The sequence below is a fragment of the Nerophis ophidion genome, linkage group LG11, assembly GCF_033978795.1.
Source record: "Nerophis ophidion isolate RoL-2023_Sa linkage group LG11, RoL_Noph_v1.0, whole genome shotgun sequence".
Lineage (NCBI taxonomy): Eukaryota > Metazoa > Chordata > Actinopteri > Syngnathiformes > Syngnathidae > Nerophis > Nerophis ophidion.
Genome location: NC_084621.1, coordinates 37901306 through 37924856, shown reverse-complemented (window position 1 = coordinate 37924856; position 23551 = coordinate 37901306). Strand labels below are relative to the sequence as shown.

The following is a 23551-nucleotide window of genomic DNA, read 5'->3' as shown; positions in this document are numbered from 1 at the left end:
GACATGGCGACGACAAGTAAGAAGAAGAAGTACGCTTGCAAGTTCCAAAATGATTGGAAAAAAAATAATTTCAGTTAATCCAGGACAGCTCGAAGGGGAAGGGGTATGCTGCCTACAAATTTTGTAGATCAGACTTCGCCATTGAACACGGTGGCCGACCGGATATACTCATTCATGAAAAGATTATATATATATATATATATATATACATATATATATATATATATATATATATATATATATATATATATATATATATATATATATATATATATATATATATATATATATATATATACATATATATATATATATATATATAAGGGAATAAGCGGTAGAAAATGGATGGATGGATGGATGGATATATATATATGTATATATATATATATATGTATATATATATGTATATATATATGTATATATATATATATATATATATATATACAAACCTCGTTTCCATATGAGTTGGGAAATTGTGTTAGATGTAAATATAAACGGAATACAATGATTTACAAATCCTTTTCAACCCATATTTAATTGAATGCACTACAAAGACAAGATATTTGATGTTCAAACTCATTGACTTTAATTTTTTTTGCAAATAATAATTAACTTAGAATTTCATGGCTGCAACATGTGCCAAAGTAGTCTGGAAAGGGAATGTTCACCACTGTGTTACATCACCTTTTCTTTTAACAACACTCAATAAACGTTTGGGAACTGAGGAAACTAATTGTTGAAGCTTTGAAAGTGAAATTCTTTCCCATTCTTGTTTTATGTAGAGCTTCAGTCGTTCAACAGTCCGGGGTCTCCCTGTCGTATTTTACGCTTCATAATGCGCCACACATTTTCAATGGGAGACAGGTCTGGACTGCAGGCGGGCCAGGAAAGTACCCGCACTCTTTTTTTTACGAAGCCACGCTGTTGTAACACTTGTCTTGCTGAAATAAACAGGAGCGTCCATGATAACGTTGCTTGGATGACAAGTAAGTTACCCATACCTTGGGCACTAATACACCCCCATACCATCACAGATGCTGGCTTTTGAGCTTTGCGCCTATAACAATCCGAATGGTTATTTTCCTCTTTGTTCTGGAGGACACCAAGTCCTCTCTTTCCAAATATAATTTGAAATGTGGACTCATCTGACCACAGAACACCTTTCTACTTTGGATCAGTCCATCTTAGATGAGCTCGGCCCAGCCAAGCCGGCGGTGTTTCAGGATATTGTTGATAAATGAATTTAGTTTTGCATAGTCGAGTTTTTACTTGCACTTACAGATGTAGCAACCAACTGTAGTTACTGACAGTGGTTTTATGAAGTGTTCCTGAGCCCATGTGGTGACATGCTTTACACACCGATGTTGGTTTTTGATGTAGTACCGCCTGAGGGAATCAAAAGTCCGTAATATCATCGCTTACGTGCAGTGATTTCTCCAGATTCTCTGATTTTTTTGATGATTTTACGGACCGTAGATGGTAAAATCCTTAAATTCCTTGCAATAGCTCGTTGAGAAATGTTGTTCCAAAACTGTTCGACAATTTGCTTCGAACGTGGTGACCCTCACCCCATCCTTGTTTGTGAATTACTTAGCATTTCATGGAAGCTGTTTTTATACCCAATCAGGGCACCCAACTGTTCCCAATTAGCCTGCACACCTGTGGGATGTTCCATATAAGTGTTTGATGAGCATTCCTCAACTTTATCAGTATTTTTTGAGTTTATACCAAAATGGATACATGGATGATACAGCAGAGGATTGGGAGAATATCATGTGGTCAGATAAAAGCAAAATATAACTTTTTGCTATAAACTCAACTCGTCGTGTTTGGAGGAAGAAGAATACTGAGTTGCATCCCAACACCACCATACCTACTGTGAAGCATGGGGGTGGAAACATCATGCTTTGGGGCTGTTTTTCTGCTAAGGGGACAGGACGATTGATCTTTGTTAAGGAAAGAATGAATGGGGCCATGTATCGTGAGATTTTGAGCCAAAACCTCCTTCCATCAGTGAGAGCTTTGAATGGTTGACCAAATACTTATTTTCCACCATAATTTACAAATAAATTCTTTAAAATTCCTACAATGTGAATTCCTGGATTTTTTTTCACATTCTGTCTCTCACAGTTGAAGTGTACCTATGATGAAAATTACAGACCTCTGTCATCATTTTAAGTGGGAGAACTCGCACAATCGGTGGCTGACTAAATATTTTTTTGTCCCACTGTATATACGTTAGGTCAGGAAAAAAGGCTATAACATCCATAATTTTTCTGACCTAACGTATAGTCTGCTCTACCCCGGTATTGAGCACTGTGTAACGGATAAACCACAGAAACCTTGAATATATATATATATACACTGAAAAAATGATGTTTTGGCCTTGTAATTGTTACCATGGATATTCATTTAAATTTTACAAGGATTTATTATTTCACCTATTTTATTTTAAAATCTCACCTTTTATTTAATGTCTTACTTGATGGTTGTTTGTAACTTTGTATCCTCACTTTTATATGTACATTTGATCATTCACTCCAAGTAATATTTACCTAACTAATATATTGCTTTTACAACCTAATACCAAAAAGTAAGATGTACTTGGGTAATAGCAGTAAACCTCGCCACCTTGTGGCCACTCAGCGCATGCGTCAGAGGATCGTTTGCGCTTTTCCTCTCAGACACGCCCAGGGGCACCAGGTGTTCACCGGAGAACAGAAGATGGCGTGGACAGTCATTTAACAAGAAAGTTCATGGATTTGGAGCCACATGGGTAGGTTATATGCTTAATTAATTTTCTACGTCGCCTTTGCTTATCTGTTCAAGTCAGTGATGGAATATGGAATACTTAACGTTAGCATTAGCTAACCCGTTTAGCCTGACAGCTAGCTAGCTAACAACTGCAAACTTGGCATTGTGGCACGCGGCTACTTTTTTGGATGTGTTTATGGTCGCAGAACAGGAGATTTTTATCTTTACTAAACCTGTAAGGCTTAGTATATGTATATATATATATATATATATATATATATATATATATATATATATATATATACATACATTTCTTTGCTCCGGAGTCCGACAGCATTAGCATGGATATCTCCTGCTGTTTATTTATTAATTTTTTTTCGCGGTAGTCCAGCAGCGGTGTCCTCTTCCCGCCTTCCGAACCGTTTATACCAGTGATTCTCAACCTTTTTTCAGTGATGTATCCCCTGTGAACATTTTTTAAATTCAAGTACCCCCAAATCAGAGCAAAGCATTTTTGGTTGTAAAAAAAGAGATAAAAGAAGTAAAATGTCATCAGTTTCTGATTTATTAAATTGTATAGCAGTGCAAAATATTGATCATTTGTAGTGGTCTTCCTTGAACTATTTGGAAAAAAAAGATATAAAAATAACTAAAAACTTGTTGAAAAATGTACAACTGATTCAATTATAAATACAGATTTCTACACATAGAAGCAATCATCAACTTAAAGTGCCCTCTTTGGGGATTGTAATAGAGATCCATCTGGATTCATAAATTTAATTCTAAACATTTGTTCCCAAAAAATTAAATCTTTAACATCGATATTTATGGAACATGTCCACAAAAAATCTAGCTGTCAACACTGAGTATCGTATTGTTGCATTTCCTTTTACAGTTTAGGAACTTACATTGATATTTTGTTGATGTATTATTCAATAAATATTTTTATAAAGGATTTTTGAATTGTTGCTATTTTTACAATATTAAAAAAAAAATCTCACATACCCCTTGGGATCCCTTCAACTACCCCCAGGGGTACGGGTACCCCCATTTGAGAACCACTGGCTTATACCACCACAAAGATGGAATATTCAGGTCCAGCCCTAGTAGACTCATGTTTATCATATAATATGATCTGTGGCAAATATCAGTAATATTTCCTCATCAACAGTTGTTGACATGCTGTTTTAAATTCAGAAAGTATGCTATTGGTTTCAGTTTTGTGGTTACTGTGGGGGAGCATGATTTTTTTTTTTTTTTTAATAACAATAATTTTTTTAAACAAGTATTCCAATGAGAAAAAATGGCAAGTTTGAAACTGAATTGCAAAATTGCAGCAACAAGCACACCCTCTCCAGGACCTAAAAATATATCAATTGTAACTTAAACCTGTCTGGTGGGATTCGTAATTTTTGAGCAAGGTTAATTTACTATACACCATCCGTGGTCATTTTAATGTCAAAAATATTTTAGGGGAACTTTCTGTGTCGTCAGTGTTCTTCAAATAAACATTTGCTTTAATTTCTCATATTGCAACACATGGTATTTTAATGATATGTCATAATATAATTTCTCAATATATTTCACAGAATATTGAAGGACGTTGGCTCTCAGGAATTTGGTCTCAACAGCTTACGCAGGGTAATATCAAATTGGTGTTGTTGAAGGTTTAAATTGAATTTTTTAATGACACCAATATGATTTAGTTACAGGTGCCTCAACATGAGATGGAGGTGAAGATGTGTAGTTTTGAATCAGACAAGGGAAAAGGATTGTTAAAACACTATAGGCTAAAACATGGAAATGGTGGCCGCAGTCAGTCAGTCCCTTGTCTTCACACTGATTGCCCTTGTTCATTCAAAACATTTAATGCCCTTATTATACTGGGGAGACTACAATATTAATTGTTCTAGCAAGGTGCGTGTCTTGATCAAGTTGTGTTTTTATCTTCTGTTTCAGATCAAATAAGAGTTCAGTAGGATAACAACACTTCATCTGGAGCAAACCTTTTTGTCAAAACTGGACACACACACTCCTAAACTCCTGGAGATATTTAGGACAAAGGGCGGAGTTGCAGACACAAAAATCAGACCGATGCTGGATTCACTTGGCCAGGTAAAGTTACAGGGACATTAATGTAATTTGTGTCAGTCATCTTGTGTTGGGCTCATACAAACTGAGCTAGCTATTATCATCTCTCTCTCTCTCTCTCTCTCTCTCTCTCTCTCTCTCTCTCTCTCTCTCTCTCTCTCTCTCTGTCTCTCTCTTTCTCTCTCTCTCTCTCTATCTCTATCTCTAGCGCTCTGTATATCTCTTGCTTTCTCTCTGTCTATTTCTCTCTCTCTCAAATAAATAAAGTAATATAAATGATAAATAAATGGGTTGTACTTGTATAGCGCTTTTCTACCTTCAAGGTACTCAAAGCACTTTGACACTACTTCCACATTTACCCATTCACACACTGATGGAGGGAGCTGCCATGCAAGGCGCTAACCAGCACCCTTCAGGAGCAAGGGTGAAGTGTCTTGCTCAGGACACAACGGACGTGACGAAGTTGGTACTAGGTGGGGATTGAACCAGGGACCCTCGGGTTGCGCACGGCCACTCTTCCACTGCGCTACGCCAATTCAATCACGTTGCCTTTTTCCATGGCATAGTGAATTTTGTGTATCTGTTTGCCTATACATGTTCTTTGCAATACATTTGCTTCTCTGTTTTATAGCAATATGTTGAAGGCAGAAGAGATCTCATCATACGTTGCCTAATGGAGTTCCTTGGAGAGGAGCTAATCAAAGACTGCCAGGCACATTTTGAAAATTTGGGATTTTCTGATGATTATTCTCACCATAGTAAATGTATCTCTTCTCCAACATAATACTATAACCTCTGTTCTTTGTGTAATAATGTATTTCCATAAAAGTCACATGTGCCACTATATATGAGGAAAAACATTTGTATTCAGATTAACAAATATTAGGCCATTAACTTAAATTGGCAATTAATTGCAATGTGTCCCACTTTTTCAACTGGTTCTGAATCTGAAATGTTTGAAAAGCAAATGTTTTGAAAGTATGAAAAAATGTATTTCAAACAACCTTCTGGATATTTTAGACAATCTTGTTGAAAAAAATGATGGTTGCCTCAGTGACCCAAGTGTACACTGACAAATGAAAGTGCAAACCTGGGTTAACCCACACAAAGATCATATAAAATAAAATCAATGGTTACCTAAATACTTCCCCAGCACTTAACCAATGCCGTGGTCTCTGTATGTGTAGGTTATATGAACTGGCTGTGTATAATATTGACTCCTGAGCACAGAATCACGTGTTATTCACAGGATGTAGGTGCCTCAGTTCATCATGTCATCAGTGGAAATGCAGCACAGGAAGGCCACAATCCTGCCCATGTGTCAGTCATCGTCGAAGGAAAAGAGGTTCTGGATGACTGCAAAACCGTGGCAAAGGCTTGCCTTCTGCTCATTGGCTTAATCTACGCCATGAACTTGAGTTACCCACTGAAACTGAAATATACATTTGAAGTGTTTCAGAAGCTGTTTCTAGAGCTGGATGTTCTGAAAATGTCGCCCAAGGTACGGTCTTTGCGAAATAAACTTCTACTGTGAGTGTTTCCACAGTGTACATATGCTGTTCTAGCATATAGCTGTTCTTTGTTGTGTGGAAGCAGTACATGACGCTTGTCAATGTAACTTGTTGAAAGATTTTGCTGTTGTGCCTAAAAGTTACAATTCAGGACATTTTATCGGTTTTTTTTTTACCTGTAATTGTTCGCGTTATTGTGAATGTTCTAAAACAAAAAATCACTGTTTTATAATGTTTTGTCTGGTAATGTTGCTGGAAAATGTAATAAAAGTGCTCTTGTTTGAAAGTGTGTTATCATTTCATATTTGTAGAAGATGTGTTAAGATAATTTAATTTAATTAACAGTAGGCCATGTTAAAAATACAACAAATACATATTACAATAGTGGTGTAGGTGGGAGCTTAAATATGTAAATATTACTTAAATATTGCTCCGAATAAATTAAAGAAAAACTAGTTAAATTATCCTGAAAATCAAGCCTTTTTATAAGGGTTTTGTAAGTAGATACAAAGGTAGTTTTGAGTAAAATTTACGATCAGAGTGAGTAAATTTTGTTTCTAAGAAAGAAAATCTCTAGTAATGTTTACTTGAGTTTAAAAAAAAAAAACTAATTCTTGCTGGCAAGTAAACTTTACTTGACTATTTCCTGAGTAAAAGTTACAAAGAATTTCTGTGTGGAAATTGTGTTACCTAGCTTTTTTTAAGTAAATGGCACTCCAAATTTTTTTCAATATATATATATATATATATATATATATATATATATCAGTGGTTCTTAACCGTGTTGGAGGTACCGAACCCCGTTCACCGAACCCTTAGTGAAAAATAAAATGTTTTTTTTCAAATTCAAGACAAAGTAATGTGCTTTTGGTAACACTTTAGTATGGAGAACATATTCTAAGTAACAAAGACTTAATTTAGAGGTTGTTGGACACTAGGCGTACATATCCTACGTAACATAGACTTAATTTTGAGTTATTTGGTTAGGGTTAGAGGGTCAGGGTTATAATGGGGTCATGCCGAATAAGGCATTAATAAGTACTTAATAATGACTAGTTAAGAGCCAATATGTTACTAATTTGCATGTTGATAAGCAACTAATTAATGGTGAATATGTCCCTCATACTAAACTGTTACCATGTTTTTCTACTGGTGCACAAAATGAACCGTGCAAGGACATCACCTTGTTCAAAGAACAAAACAGACACTAAACACACTAGACTGCATAAACTCACAACAAATTACAGACCTGCAAATCAGTGTGCCTTCTGCTGTTGCCGTATCTGTAATACGTCGATCGAGAAAAGTTTTTTATTAAGACGATGAGTCGGGTGTGCTTTGACCTCTGCTGAACCCCTGAAGCCGACTCACCGAACCCCTACGGTTCGATCAAACCCAGGTTAGGAACCACTGATATATATATATATATATTTATTTATTTACAGCCTGGCCCCGGGCCTAATTGCTTTAACCCAATGCGGCCCCCGAGGCAAAAAGTTTGGGGACCCCTGCTCTAAACAGCACATGCCTATTTGTAATTTTTCTTCCTGGCATGTGATCTCACTGCATTTACGAAGTAGTAATTATGTTTTTAATCAACTTACTTTTTGGGAAAGCAACTAGTAATTACTTATTTTCAGCAGTTTTCCCAACAGTAATAATAATACAGCATCATTATATATTGATTTACAATGTTTCATATGTGTTGAGCCAGAATTGATATAAAATATGACGATGGTATTGTGCTGCATGACTTTATAGGAGCACTAAGGTCCATTAAAGCATCAAGCAGTCAGCAGCTGTCTCATATATCATAAACATGCACACAAAGGTTGTTGCGCACATCATCGTCAGCGCTCAAGTACCAGTAGAACGTGAGCGTGTGCGTGTATGCGTGTGCGCGTGCGTGTGTGTGTGCACGTGCCCACTAGTAAATAATCAGCGGATTAACTTCCGCGTCTGTGTGCGCGCGTGCCTGCCAATACTTCCGCATCACGTGACTGGTCTCCGCTCTGGACTGTGCCTGCTTTAGCGACACACAACAATGCGAACCTTTACCGACGAATTATCGACTCTCCTTTCAGGTAAAACACTATTTTAAAGTGCTTGTTAACATTTGATAGGTGTTGTCAAACGTGGCCCGAGGCTCACGTATAAGCTTTACGGAACACATTTTTAAAAAAGAGGAAGAAGGGAAGGAACGACTCAAGTTATTGCAAGGGTACTCTTGACACACACCTGTGTTTATTGCCAAGTCATTCTTTATATTTCTTGTGTTAAACCAACCACTTATATGCCGGTGAATGATATTATCCTGGGCCACAACAAATTATGTGAATATCTGATTTTTATTTTCATTTTCAGACCTGGAGGTTTTCCTCTGTGATGGCCTGAAAGGTGAAAATCTAAGCAAGAAGGCAAAAGAAAAGAAAGAAACCTTCATTAAACGTATAAAAGAGGTTAAACTGGGGTATGCTCTCTATCTATCTATCTATCTATCTATCTATCCATTTTCTACCACTTGTCCCGTCCGGGGTCGAGGGGGGTCGCTGGGTCGCCTATCTCAGCTGCATTCGGGCGGAAGGCGGTGTGCACTCTGGAGAAGTCGCCATCTCATCCCAGGGCCAACACAGATAGACAGACAACATTCACACTCACATTCACACACTACGGCCAATTTTAGTGTTGCCAATTAACCTATCCCCAGGTGCATGTCTTAGGAGGTGGGAGGAAGCCGGGGTACCCGGAGGGAACCCACGCAGTCGAAGGGAGAACATGCAAACTCCACACAAAAAGATCCCGAGCCCAGGATTTAACCCAGGACAACTCAGGACATTTGTATTGTGAGGCACTAACCCCTGTTCCACCTTTCTGCCCTCTATCTATCTATCTATCTATCTATCTATCTATCTATCTATCTATCTATCTATCTATCTATCATGTTTAAACTTATGATTGGCTGGAAAAAACGTCTTACGTAATTTCTGTCTGCTTCATTATAATCATTTGGAATAACAAGAAGCTATGACAATGGGACAATTGATTATTTTAAGCATTTTGGTGGGGTTATATACTGTAGACATTAGAGTACTTTGAGGCGACTTGATTTAGACTGATCTACTATTATCTTGTCTTGATTGAAAGTTGACATTAATATAAAGATTAATTTGTGTTTTATTACGAAAGCCTTTTTTGGACACTGAATTTATGTACCTGAATTTTTTGCATTTGAATTTTGTGAACTGATTTATTTTTTTTGCAAATATAATTAATCACCAAAAATGATTCCCTGGCACGGCTGCTGCTCACTGCTCCCCTCACCTCCCAGGGGGTGATCAAGGGTGATGGGTCAAATGCAGAGAATAATTTTATGGGAACTTTAACTTTAAAAACGTTGATAATTTATAGATGTTTTCAGTTAAAATCACATTTGACAATCATACTTTGGTCACTCAGACCCTTCATACGTGCACACACCACTCATCTACACTCACATGCACGCTTGATGAGAGAGGTGCACTTGGGCTTTAACAACTCAGGGTTCACAATACAGACATTAGAAAAGTAATCAGATATGGTATATATCCATCCATCCTGCACTGGCTCAGGATCAGCAGACAATCCAGACCGTAGCAAGGTGGCTGAATATTCCTCGGCATCAAGGATCCTCAGGAAGTGATCACTTGATAACCTTCCGGGTACCTCTCCACCGTTTACATCTAAAAAAAGAAGAATAAAATCACATTTTTGTGGCTTGATCAGATGCAGAAAAAAATAAATTGATAATTTTTTTATCAAGTCACAAAAAAAAAGCAAGTACACCATGACAAAACCATATAAAAAGTGACACAAAAAAAGCAATGGTAGTGTGGGAACAATACAAAAAATAATGAGAATTATAATAAAGGAATAAAAATACAAAAAAGATCCAACAATTTAAAATGTTTTTCCCTCATTCTTTCCTTTCTTCCCCTCCCTTTCTTGAAATATTTAAAAAATAAAAATAAATTTAAAAATAAATACACATTTTCTTTAATTTATGATTCAATATATGTCAGTTAAAACTTCCTGGTTAGTTCCCATTTATTCATATTTGTAGAGTTTATAAATCTTATTTTTTCAAGAGTCAGCATAATATATAAAAAAATTCAGTTAACATATTTAAAACACAAAAAATTCAGTTACATAAATTCAGTGTAAAAAAAAAAAAAACTTTCGTAAGTAAGACACAAATTAACCTTCATACCTCAAGGTGACATCATCAGTCTGATTTGAATAAATGACCTTAAACTTTGAGGTGCAGTGAAAAAGCTAAGCACCAAGGTTACCAAGATGTACTTTGCCCTGGTGAAAGTAAGTTTCCGGAAAAGGAGCTTGTAGTTTAACATCATCCACTTTTGCTCAACAGTAAAATAACCTTGTCATTTATATTTTATCACCATCTGTATTGTAAACTTTAGGTATTTTTCAAATGTCTACATGGTTTGATATGACTTCTAACTAGTGTAAAATTTTTGCAATGACCTGATCTACTTTAGTCATCTATCTATCTGGCTGGTACTAATGTGCATGTATTGTTTCCATAACAGCTTTCCACATGATTTCAAGGATAAAAGTGAGTTGTTTTTTTTAATACATGAACATTGATGTTGTAAACATGGGGAAATGATGTTCACTCTTTCAATTCAATTTGCGCAAACCCCCTGTGAGGTGTCCCGCAATAACAAGCAAGTATGTGCAAATTTAGCTTCTCTTGTGCTATCGTATTCATGACTACGCCAAGGCTATTCAATTGGCCAAATCGGACCTGTGCATGATATCACATTGCAGAGTTTGTGGCAGATTCCTAAAAACACCTCAGTACTCTTGTCACGTAAGGGTGTTGGACTCGCGTTTTTGCAGTACCACCTTTTTAAAAAGCTCATTCCTGCGCAGCCATTTCGATGCATTCATTGATTTGTGGCTGCCTGTACGATTTGCCACTATTTGTTCTTGCTCATGAATGCATCATAACGCAACTGGTCTGCCAGAGAATAGGAAGACAGAGCAGGAGGGATCATTAGTGTTGCCATTTTGTCTAGTTTGTACCATAATTTCTGGACTTTACTTTTTACCATATTTTGAACGCTTGATACAGTGCTAATTTATGGATTTCTCCAGGTTTTCAAGCTTCACATGCTGCCAATGAATTTAACCTTGTCACATCACACCGATTAAATTGCCTTACGGTTTACTGTCGTCCAATGACATTAGTCACATTAAATCAAGCACACTCACACAATCATTGAGTCAACCATTTTGCACGTTATGTGCTCATCTGTCATGGAAAGGAAATTACAAAATGCACACAACGCCCCAAAGCCGAAGACGATCAATCCGGCCTTCGAAAAAGAAAACAGCCACCGCACAAAACAGAAAACCACTACTACTAACGTTTCCTAAAAGGTCAAACTGCTGCGCGTTGAAGAAGATTTTATACAATTTCAGAAGGAGAAGGACAAAGACCGTGTTTAATGACCTGTTCGGTAGGCTACCATTTGCCGTGTTACAGGCACTGTCTTTTGTAAAAGTGATTTTGGCTTTTAGTCAGAAGGACTATGGTTGTCAAGCTGACAGAAAAAAATAACTTATTAAATACCCATAATAATAAGTTCAGTTAACTTCAAGAAGCTTTCCTTCAACACGCATGCTCCAACAATGTGACATCACGCCTATTGTTAAACCTTGAAAATCTGATAAAATAAGTTCAAACAACATCTTATTTAGGTCTCTTGAGTAATGTTTTCTGGTGAACAACATAGCATTGGTTGTCTTTTTATGGGAAGCATGGCTCACTGGGTAAAGTGGCCGGTTTATAGAATGGCAGGCTGTAAATGGGGATTTGCCTGGTCAAGCTAATGTTGAGGTTACCTGCTCCTCATAGGTTGTGGTTAGCGCTTTGTATGTGTGAAATGGTGAACCGGTGAATGTTATTAGGTATGTATTGAACATATACATATACTCAGCTATAGTGACGTGCTATATAAATATAGACCATTTACCATGTAGAACTAACTTGACTATCAGTTGTATGAACTTTTTAACATATATTGAACCAACATATTTTAAAGTTATCTCAAGTAATATTTTCAAGTTCATCTTAAATCAGACTTAATGTCAACTCATGTTTTGAAATTTTAAGTTAACTCCACTTAACTGAGTCAAAGCAACTAGCTTACCTGACTGAGTTGTCTTTTTTGTGTGAATATTTCATGTTTCAATGAGTATACCTGTAGCTTATAGACGTGAGCGGCCGATATACAGTATTTACGAAATAAAATGTGTCCATTAATTATTAGTAGTAGCATATATTTTGTTGTATATTGTTTTGCTCTATTTTCAATTGTTTTTGCTTATTGTACAATGTACTGTGTTGAGAGTTTTTCAACTTTTTAGAGACTTCTCCAATCATATTAGTGACTTTTTATTTACTAAAAACGACTAGCAACAAAGATAGCATACTTTTTTGGTGTTATTGGATACTGTACTCATGCTGGGACTCTTTACTTCTGTTGCTCCATGTCAGCAACGAACAGCAAAAGCTGCAGCGAGCGTGGCACCACACTTGCTTTGCGCTGCTGCTCCAACTGCACTTTCTCTCCTTGAAATAAATGCCACTGTCCCCCCAAAATTTTCCGCGAGTATATCTTGAATTTATTAAAGTAAGTCCACATTGCAGACATGCTGCCTCCGCTCCTGACAATCTCCTATTTATTGCTTACTTCATCACAACATCCGGTTTCAGTGATTGAAAACCTCTTTTCGGCGGCAGAATTTTCAGTGCATCACTAGTTAATAGTTTGCAAATAATAGACTGTATATCCATTCATACAATACATTCATACAATATATTAATAAAAATTTGCTTTCACATAAAAAAACACTTATTTTCAAGGTTTGGCAACTTTTATTTTGCCGTAGCGGGGGTCTCAATCCATTTAATAAATAAAAGCAACAGTTTCAAAAATGTTAATATTGCATGTAGTTGTTTTTAATCCTAAAATTGAGTCTTGGAAAAAAGAACAATAAATGATAATTTTTCAAAAAAATCTATTCTTGTTAAAATATTGAATTGATTTCGAATAGGATTAAATACAGATGTTTTAAGCACCCTTACTTTTCAATGGTTCTGACTCACATTATGACATTTCAACAAATAGGTCACTATGTTCACCAACCCCTTGCTCCAACGCAACACACAGTCTTGTGAGAAACACTCTGTATGTTTCCCTGCTCTAAATCAAATAGATTTCTCAAATAAAATAATTTGGATTATTCTATTTTCACACATAATTACATGTGAAGTCCCAGTTTCCATGCTCTATCTAATGCAACTGTTGAACGTACGCTACATACATCTTGTACACCCAGAGGTGATTGTGATTATTTCAGCTTGTTTATTTATTGTTTGTCAATCCCATTTTTAAAAAGATAAACCCGATCAGATTAAGGTATTTCCATGTGTTGTAGAAACCTTATTTTGAATCAAAATATTGACAAATCTGGACAATTTAGCGCATTGAAATGTACCGATTGCTATCATATAAAGGATCTTTGAGTAACATATTTTGCTTTAATGCCTATAAAGTGTCCTGTCATTTATTGTAAAGGATATATTCTGTTTTATTGTTGAATTTTACAACTTTAAGAGACAGACTGTGTTAGCCATTTGATTAAATAACAAAAATAAATATTGTTTATGAAAATGTGGCTCCCAGAAAAATGCCCTGTTGTACTCTAGCAGGTGGAGATAACTCGGGTGACGATGAGGAGGAGGTGGACAGCAGCAACTACGATGGTGGCTCCCTGCAGTCTGAGCGCACAGACAGGGAGGAAGAGACTTTTGAGGGTAAACAAGCTGTAATTTCTTGGGAGTTTTCATCTTTAAACAAAAAGTGACTTTGTGTGTCGCAGTGAAAGTCACATTCCAGCTGTAACTTGGCAACACACTTTAGGAGCGTCACTGCCCCCCCTCCCACCCACACTAGTTTTACTGTTTTATGGCTTAGAGACACCCCAACGTACTTTGATGAAGTCTGAGAAAAAGTTTACCTAAAGTGTAGTATAGCCCCCTCAGAGTGGCAATATTAAGTAAACCTACCAACATAAGTTCTGCCAAGATATTAATGTACAAATATTTTGATTATTGTAGTTGGAGTTAGTGTAAGGTAAATTAAATGTGATTGTCTCTTTAGGCAAATGTGTCTCAGTGCCATTTTTGGCTGCAGTCGTAATCTCTTACAAAGCAACACATTTAACCAAGTAAAGCAAGACAGTGGACATCTGGTATAATAGCAATTAAACAACAGCGAATTAAAAAGTATCAATTTTAACTTAGGAAATAACATTTTAAAATTAGCTATAAAACCCTTCCTGTTGTACTTTTGAGATAGTGTCAGAATCCACCCATCCGTTTTCTACCGCCTATCTTTTTCTGGGGTTGCGGGGGGTGCTGGAACCTATCTTAGCTACAATCGGGCGGAAGGCGGGGTACACCCTGGACAAGTCGCTATCTCATTGCAGAGCCAACACATATAGACAGACAACATAGGGATGGCGTGGCGCAGTTGGGAGAGTGGCCCTGCGCAACCCGAGGGTCCCCGGTTCAATCCCCACCTAGTACCAACCTTGTCACGTCCGTTGTGTCCTGAGCAAGACACTTTACCCTTGCTCTTGAAGGGTGCTGGTTAGCCCCTTGCATGGCAGCTCCCTACATCAGTGTGTGAATGTGTGTGTGAATAGGTGAATGTTGAAGTAGTGTCTAAGCGCTTTGAGTACCTTGAAGGTAGAAAAGCGCTCTACAAGTACAACCCATTTACCATTTAACATTCACACTCACATTCACAGACTCGGGCCAATTTAGTGTTGCCAATCAACCTATCCCCAGGTGCATGTCTTTGGAGGTGGGAGGAAGCCGGAGTACCCGGAGGGAACCCGCGCAGTCACGGGGAGGACATGCAAACTCCACACAGAAAGATCCCGAGTGCAGGATCGAACTTAAGATCTTCGTATTGTGAGGCAGACACACTAACACCTCTTCCACCATGCAGCCCCATGTCCAAAGTGCTTCTACAAATGAACTTCGATGTGGTCTAACGTAAATCATATTTGAGTAAAATAGCCTTTAAAAATACACGATTGCGACACATACTGTACATTCATTCATAAGATCAGAATATCACCATAATAGTTTATAATGCAAAACAAAGGACATATATATTACACAGTTTAATTCTGGGGCTATATTCTTGCAGAAGAACAGGCTGGATTCCGTGCTAGAAGAAGCACTACTGAGCATATCTTTAATTGAAAAATTCTGTGCAAAGAATACATAAGCTATTTGAAGGAGTTACAACAAAACTTTGACTTTAAGAAGGCCGTCGACTGAGTTTGGCATGAAGCACTATTGGATACAATGAAAAAACAAAACATAAGCTCACAAATCATAGACACGATCAGATCACGTACAACAATGCTGTAAATGCTGTCTTCACAAACAACACTATAAGCGAACAATTCAGGACAACAGTTGGTGTGCGACAGGCCTGCCTATATTCACCATGTCTGTTTAATCTTATCTTGGAACAAACTAGTATGGATGCTTTAGAAAGCTTTGAAGAAGCCATGTCAAATGGCGGAAAAGAATATGCAGTCTGTGTTTTTCAGATGACGTTGATTTGCTCGCTAGGTCTAAAGGAGAACTTAGTAATTTGACAGCAAGACTAGATAATGTGGCAAAAACCTATATGGAATGGAAATAAGCACATAAAAGAGCAAAAAGATGACAATGGGAAGTACATCTGACAAGGTGTCTCCACGGGAGAACTACTTTAGAAAGCTGAAAACTTCAAGTATCTTGGTGCCACCTTTACAGCTTATGGGAAGTCTGACAAAGAGGTCAGAACACTACTGTGTCTGACACTATTAACCAGGATTAAGTAAAAACAACACCATGTCAACAAGCACAAAAGTCCACCTTCCTCTATGGATGTGAAAGCAGGATCTGCAAGCTTAGAAAAGAGGATTGAGGATTTTAAGATGAAATCCTGTCGTTATCTCCTGAGAGTCCCATACACAGCTCAAATAACCAATGAACCCATCAGAAGTGAAATACCTACAGCCGTTGGAGTCTCCAAACATCTCCTTCAAATTATGAAAAACTGCAAACTTTCCTGGTTTGGCCACATTACAAGATCAACACCAAGCATTGATCGAACTATCCTTCCAGGATCTGTGGAAGGAAAGTGAAAATGAGGTCGCCCCCGAATGACTTGGAGGAATTACATCAAAACATGGACAAGCATGACATTCTACCAGCTTCTGGATACCACTAGATAGAGGTGGAAGGATTTTGTGTAATGTATCTCATCTGCTATGCCCCTACAATCTTCTAGGTCATGGCACAACTAAAACTACAACTAGATTGTGGGGGTTTATTTATTGTACTAAAGGGGTACTGTTATGCAAAACCAACTTTTCTTACCTTTTGGTACCTTTATTGTGTATTTGGGATGTTAAGTCCCGAAAATGTGAAATCAAACCATGAAGCCATGGCGTAGATATTTTTAAAACAATCTTGCCTACCTCGAAACTTGCTTCAAAGAGCTATTTGAAATTTTAGACTATTGTGTCATATTTTGCCCTGGTTATGTCAACAGATATCGCCATAAATGGTAGAGGTTTACCCAAAAAGTTTTGCGCGAGTCTGACATTTTTAATCAGTTGTAGTCAATAAGTTGCTTATTTTTCTCTTTCATACATGCACCTGAATGCTAAAATCTCCCGCTGCTGCCATTTCTAATAAAAAGTAACAAATAGTTCTAACTCACATCTGTCAGGTGACTCGTTATGGATGCTCTAAAAACTACAACATGGCTGATAGAGTGGAGACGTTGAAGGAGGCTTGGCCTGGAGGAGGATTTTGCTAGTACCACCCTCAAGACGGCGTGTTCTAAAAAGATGTTCCGAAAGCGGTTTGATGATGATCTGTAAAACAAAGTCCATGCAAATTTTTGAAGAAAGCACCACCATTACATATTATGTAGACCACAATGAAGTGTTTTAAATGTAGGGAATAAATCATATTACCCCTTTCAATTTGTTTTCCTTATTTGGCCAAAAAAGGTGGCCAAATATTGTAACAAGCACAACTTGTTCAATACAGACAATGTTGTGGCCTGGCGGTGTAGAAATACAGTATAATGTATTATTACCATGTCAGGGAAGTCCAAGTAAAGCTTTGATTTGGGGTAGTGAGGTTTAATGGCCCATAAGCAGCTGCCATGTTTATGGCTTCTCTTTCATACAAAGCAACTTTGACACAGTAGTTGAACTTTTGCATTGATGCATAGTTCTGGGACGTCGGCGTACCCTTTTGTGTCAGAACTCATCTTTTGGATTTTTGAAGTGGAAACTGGTTAACATGGCAAATGACAGTGATGTGGCATGTAAAATTCCTGTTTTAATACGTGGCACTAATTTCCCATAACTCTCTCTCAGGATGCCATCAGTCTCCACCAGTGGCGGCGCAAGACCTGCAGTCTGTTCTTATGTCAGGATACCTCGAGAAACGCAGGAAGGGTGAGTGGTCTCCTAATAGAATACACATGTTACTTGTAAATCCAAGAGGAGCGCAGACATTCTGCCTTCACAAGATAACAATCCTCAATTTTAAATGACCTTGCCAGAAAGGTCTTCATCTAACAAGATAGTATTCTGGTTGTAGTTTGCAGATACGTAATAATACAAAATACTAAGAGTTTCTAACACAAGATAAAATATCAGAAACACCAGCTTTTGTAGTGAAATTGTACAAAAATTACCCTGCACCCAAACCAACAATGTACCATGCATTTAGGACAAAATATGTATTGTTATTTTAAGAAGATGAGTTTTCTTCTCCTCAACAGATCACAGTTTTTTCGGCCAGGAGTGGCAGAAGAGATGGTGCGCCCTAAGCTATCGCACCTTCTACTATTACGGCCATGAAAAAGGTATCCTTGTTATTTTCCTTTAACATCCAGTTTTAAAGAGCAAACTTGCGGAGGATGTATGCTACGGGACGTTGACAGTGAAATTGTTACCGTTTGACAGACAAGCAGCAGAAAGGTGAGTTTGGAATCGATGGCTACAATGTCAAAATGAACAATGGCTTGCGCAAAGACTCCAAGAGGGACTTTTGTTTTGAAATCTCCGCTCCAGGCAAGCGAGACTATCAGGTATGTTTGATTTTGCTTTTATTTTTTTCAATGTGGTTAAGCTTGGCAAAGCACCCGTGTGTTTGTGCATACATTATAAAATGTATTAATTAATTTATTTTTTATGGCAAAGCCTGTCAGATATTTTTAGCATGTTTTTAACTCGCTTGTGGAATGTTTTTTTTATTCATAAATGCACTATTTGTTTATGTTAATCGATACATGAATAATTTAACTGTGACTGTCCTATTCATACCTGCTCTTTCATTAGTTCTGTGCGTCATCAGCCAAAGAGGCAAAGGAGTGGGTGAAATGCATAGATCTCATTTTAAAAGGTTTGGATTATTATAAAGATGATGATATTAATAAAATCACATGAGATTCAATTAGAAATCCAATGATTGGCCTGTAGACATGTCTGGTATCATCCAAGAAGAAGAGGAGGAGGAGGAGGAGGAGGAGGAAGAATATAAAGTGGAAAATGATGGAGAACAACTCATGTACGATGATGTTGGACTCGCACCTGATACTGACATCTATGAGTTGCTCCCAGGTATACACACTGAAAGGCAATACGCTATGTATTAATTTTATAAGAGTGGCCTATACAGGTATATGGGGAAAACATGGGGATCGTTGGGACGAGTTCAGTATATCTGAAATGTAGTTTCTGACCCAAAGGCAGTGTTTAAAATTCCTGAGTTTAATGGCTCTGATTCATTTTCCTGGTCATACCATGCATTTGCCAGACAGAATGTGTATCATTTGAGCCCCAAAACCGTAATAAATAGGTTGGCTTAATGGCCTCTGCCAGCCACGCCCACGAGATGTCTTAATGACAAATTGGGGACTGTATGGGAAGTCAGACAAGCACAGACTTAGGAAATTACTACTAAAAAAAGTAAAAAGTATCGATTACGTTGACAACTTGAGATGTCCCGATCATGAGATAGGATCAGATGATTAGCTGCGAGCCCAGCCGATCTTTACCACAGCTGTGTCTCAGTGTTTACATGGCTAAAGATTGTGCTCACCTGAAAGATTTCTTCAAAAGGGATGCACGTTAAGGGAGTAGGGATGTAACGATAAACAGTAAAAATGATGACAACCGCCGTAAAACTCCCAACCTTTAGTATTACCGTTTTAAATTAGAATTATTGAAAAACCGAGGGTAATAACTGCACTTGGATAAACTCACGGACTCACTGGCACTTGATCGCTAGCTTAAATGCTAACATGAACACAAGGCCCATTAAAGTCTTTCACCATTAAGAAACGACACACTCCAATCTAAACTCATATAACCACATAACTGTTTGAGCAGCTAAGATAGTCAATTGTGCACATTGAACCTACAAGCTGTGCTCTCTTAGAACAGAGTGATTGTTCTTTGCTCAGAGGAATACTAGATGGAGGTGGTTTTGCGGTGCGTTCAAGGACTGCTGAACAGAGGACGCCAGAACGCCTGCCAGAAATAATAAATAACAGATTTTATATGTTACACACTTTTCATTTAAATACATCCTAAAGTACCATTAGAGTGGAAAAACAAGTTGACTTTATATGCTTATTTGTGTTTCATGTATCCATTAAACCACATCCAATTGTATTTACAAACCGCAAAGTATGTGAAAATACAGTCTAAAATGCTTTAAATTCAGTCAGCCATTTTGAATATACCGCTCCAAATACCTTCGACCATTTCTGGAGATTAATGTCACTGGAGTAACTCTTCTACACTCTGACCATGTTATCAGATCAGTCATACTGGAAATACGCAAAAATTAGAAAGAAATGTCGAAAGAGATGTGCTGTCTATCATTTGCAATCTCTATGTAAGACATATACACATATGTTTTTGTTTTTTATGCATGCTAAGTAGTAAATAAATAAATCATTAAAAAGTCTGCTAACATTGTAGTCTATGGGGGTTATTTATTTTGCCCCCAAAACTCTTTAAATAACCATTCAAGACCTGCAAACAATACTCTAGTTATATTTCTTGACCTGAATATTAACCAAATATTTGCAATGTTATAAGCGTTAACACAGACAAAGTATTTTAGTATTAATAACCGAGAGCTAAGTATAGTTTACGCCACACTGGACTCAAGGAGAGACTTTAATGTAATTATAAAATGAAACTGAATATGGCAGTAATACAACATATATGGATGCAAACTGCCATAAAGAATAAGAAGAAGCTTATGCTACACTGATCCAGCGATGTCCGTTCTTCTCCCTCATCATCGTGTCTCGGCTTGTCAAAGTTTTATTGAAGATTATTAATAATGCCTCTAATTTGGATATTAAGAGGATTTAGCCATGAATCTAGAAGGTATTCATCTGTGACATTCAGTTCATACTTGGAGATGGAGAGAAACACACTCCAACAGAAGACATTGTCAGAGTCAGCAGCAACTTTTTAAAGTCTTCGTAGTGTGGATTAACATGAATTATTCATTTAAACTGTAAGATATGCACATCATATCAGTCTTCACTGTTACAGCATACATTGTTCAGTATGCGATCATTTTATTATGTTTACAGTTTGTTTTTCTTGTTTCGCACTTAGCAATACTGCTTAATGCTTAGTGTTTCATTAAAGCTGGATCTGTTTAGCAGAGCTTCGAAAACTTGTAGCTCACCTTTCTTATATTCAGGATAAAAAATATAGGGTTCTGGACCATCATTTGTTCCAAAGTAATCGTTACTGGCTCCCACAAAGTCTGCATGATTTGCATTGTTGGTAGTGAAGTGATCTGCGTTCCTACCTCTGTCATGCGACCATGTTACTGGCTTCCTCATTATCTGGCTTCCTCTTTATCTTTCAAAATGGCTCGTCAATCACCATGAGATTGATACTATTTTGATTATATTTATTTACTCACAATGTTTATAACCCTTTCCGTGTCATACATTAGATATATATAATAATAGCTTTACTATTGAGCCAACTGATTTTTCCACTCTACTGGTACTTTAAAGTGCTACGGTACAAACCAATATTTCAAACTATAAAAATTAAAACAGATAAAATACTAACACTAAAACATTATCATTGAAGCATAAGAAACACAAAACATGCAAAATAGTGGATTTTTAACTGTCTATTTAATTTAGTATTAAAAAAATAACTTGGACAAAATATTTCAGTGTGTGTATGAATACTTTTTGAGCACATTCTACAGCACAGCGATAGTAATGATGATTTTGCTCATGATCGCCCTGATTATACAATGTTCATATCGTTACATCCCTATATGGGAGACACAATTATATTTTCCTGATTTATTGTTACACACATGCAGGAGTTGCATGAATTCCAGGAGGGTGCATGTCTTGCCAGAACACCTGCTCAAACGTGCCGTTAATCCACAGTGCCAAAGATACTGTAGTGCTTTTAAGATGTTATAATCCTCACCACCATGGCAAAAAATAACCAAAAGTTTCTTCCAAGTTTTTTCATCACTGTAGCACTAGAGGTAAATGAATGGTATATGGAGCAGGACGACACAAGATGCTAACAGCTAAAGTGTCAATATATGAACAATACTAAAATGATTGGATCACTGTTTTTTTTTTCTTGTTCTTCCATCCATTAATTTTCTACCGCTTGTCCCTTTTGGGGTCACAGGATCTGGAGTTTATCCCAGCTGCAGTCGAGCGAAAGGCGGGGTATACCCTGGACATGTCACCACCTAATTGCAGGGCCAACACAGATAGACAGAAAATCATTCACATTCACACACTGGGAGCAATTTAGTGTTGCCAACTAGCCTATCCACTGGTGCATGTCTTTATCATTACAAAATATTTTTTGGGGTGTTTATTTTTTATTTTTTACATACCCAGGGGGTACGTCTGAATACAGGAAGGCTTTGAGGGTAAAACTTAAATGATTTAAATTGGAGCCAATAGTAGATTTTGTTGTTGTCTAGTTATTGTGCACTAGTCACTTCATTGTGATAAAAACAATTTATGTAGCATTAAATACCACAAATTTGACGGATCATCTGAAAACTACAACATTGTAAGCTTTGTAAATGTGTTTACTTGCTGTAAAACATTTAAATTTTCAGTTTAACAATCTATTGTCAAAGTATTGGATCGGATCTGAGGTCACAAAATGGGATTAGTATTGGAGGCGAAAAATGTTTAACAGGACATCCCTATTGATAACTAATACTTGCTCTGTATTAAAATAAATGAATGCAAATAAGGATAAAGAAAACAGTGTCATCTGGTGGCCTTTGCTACTAATGTGATGTCAACGCTTACCAGTGGGTTACACTTTTCTTTGTTGAAAAGAAAGTACAAGAAAGAAGAAGTGACATGGGGAAGTTCCCAACATGTGCAAATACAGAAGTGAACGTAATACTAGAAATGGATTGCAGCAAATTTCCAGATGTTTTTAGAAATGCTTAAAGGCCTACTGAAATTAGATTTTTTTATTTAAACGGGGATAGCAGGTCCATTCTATGTGTCATACTTGATCATTTAGCGATATTGCCATATTTTTGCTAAAAGGATTTAGTAGGGAACATTGACGATAAAGTTTGCAACTTTTGGTCGCTAATAAAAAAGCCCTGCCTGTACCGGAAGTAGCAGACGATGTGCGCGTGACGTCACTGGTTGTAGAGCTCTTCACATCCTCACATTGTTTACAATCATAGCCACCAACAGCCATAGCGATTCGGACCGAGAAAGTTACAATTTCCCCATTAATTTGAGCGAGGATGAATGAAGAAAAAAAAAAAAAGACGAGGGCAGTGGGAGTGATTCAGATGTATTTAGACACATTTACTAGGATAATTCTGGAAAATCCCTTATCTGCTTATTGTGTTACTAGTGTTTTAGTGAGATTATATTGTCACACCTGAAAGTCGGAGGGGTGTGGTGACCGCCAGTGTCTCTGAGGGAAGCCATGGAGGAGCCAAGAAAGTCGCCGCTGCAGGA

General features: G+C 37.2%; 1 protein-coding gene and 1 long non-coding RNA gene across 11 annotated transcripts in view; both read left to right on the top strand.

Moving 5' to 3' along the window:
* Nucleotides 1-2621: 2621 nt before the first annotated feature.
* On the top strand, nt 2622-6642 carry LOC133562037 (uncharacterized). Of its 2 annotated transcripts, XR_009808824.1 has the most exons (4): nt 2622-2776; nt 4344-4395; nt 4714-4869; nt 5477-6642. It is a non-coding gene; the product is annotated as an uncharacterized LOC133562037 (long non-coding RNA). The 2 variants fall into 2 exon arrangements; XR_009808823.1 differs by lacking the exon at nt 4344-4395.
* A 1642-nt stretch (nt 6643-8284) lies between these two features.
* The window catches only part of skap2 (src kinase associated phosphoprotein 2), a 47370-nt gene continuing 32103 nt past the window's right edge, over nt 8285-23551 (top strand). For 3 of the 9 annotated variants that reach the window (XR_009808822.1, XM_061915836.1, XM_061915831.1), the window contains exons 1-10: nt 8285-8440; nt 8721-8826; nt 9077-9199; nt 10946-10971; nt 14137-14244; nt 17895-17975; nt 18305-18388; nt 18489-18613; nt 18864-18927; nt 19005-19145. Coding sequence is in view for 8 of the 9 variants with exons in the window: in XM_061915836.1 (XP_061771820.1) it covers nt 8401-8440; nt 8721-8826; nt 9077-9199; nt 10946-10971; nt 14137-14244; nt 17895-17975; nt 18305-18388; nt 18489-18613; nt 18864-18927; nt 19005-19145 (898 nt within the window). In the remaining variant the exon portion in view is untranslated. The remainder of the gene's footprint in view (nt 8441-8720; nt 8827-9076; nt 9200-10945; nt 10972-14136; nt 14245-17894; nt 17976-18304; nt 18389-18488; nt 18614-18863; nt 18928-19004; nt 19146-23551) is intronic. The other 6 variants (XM_061915838.1, XM_061915835.1, XM_061915839.1 and 3 more) reach the window with 4 other exon arrangements.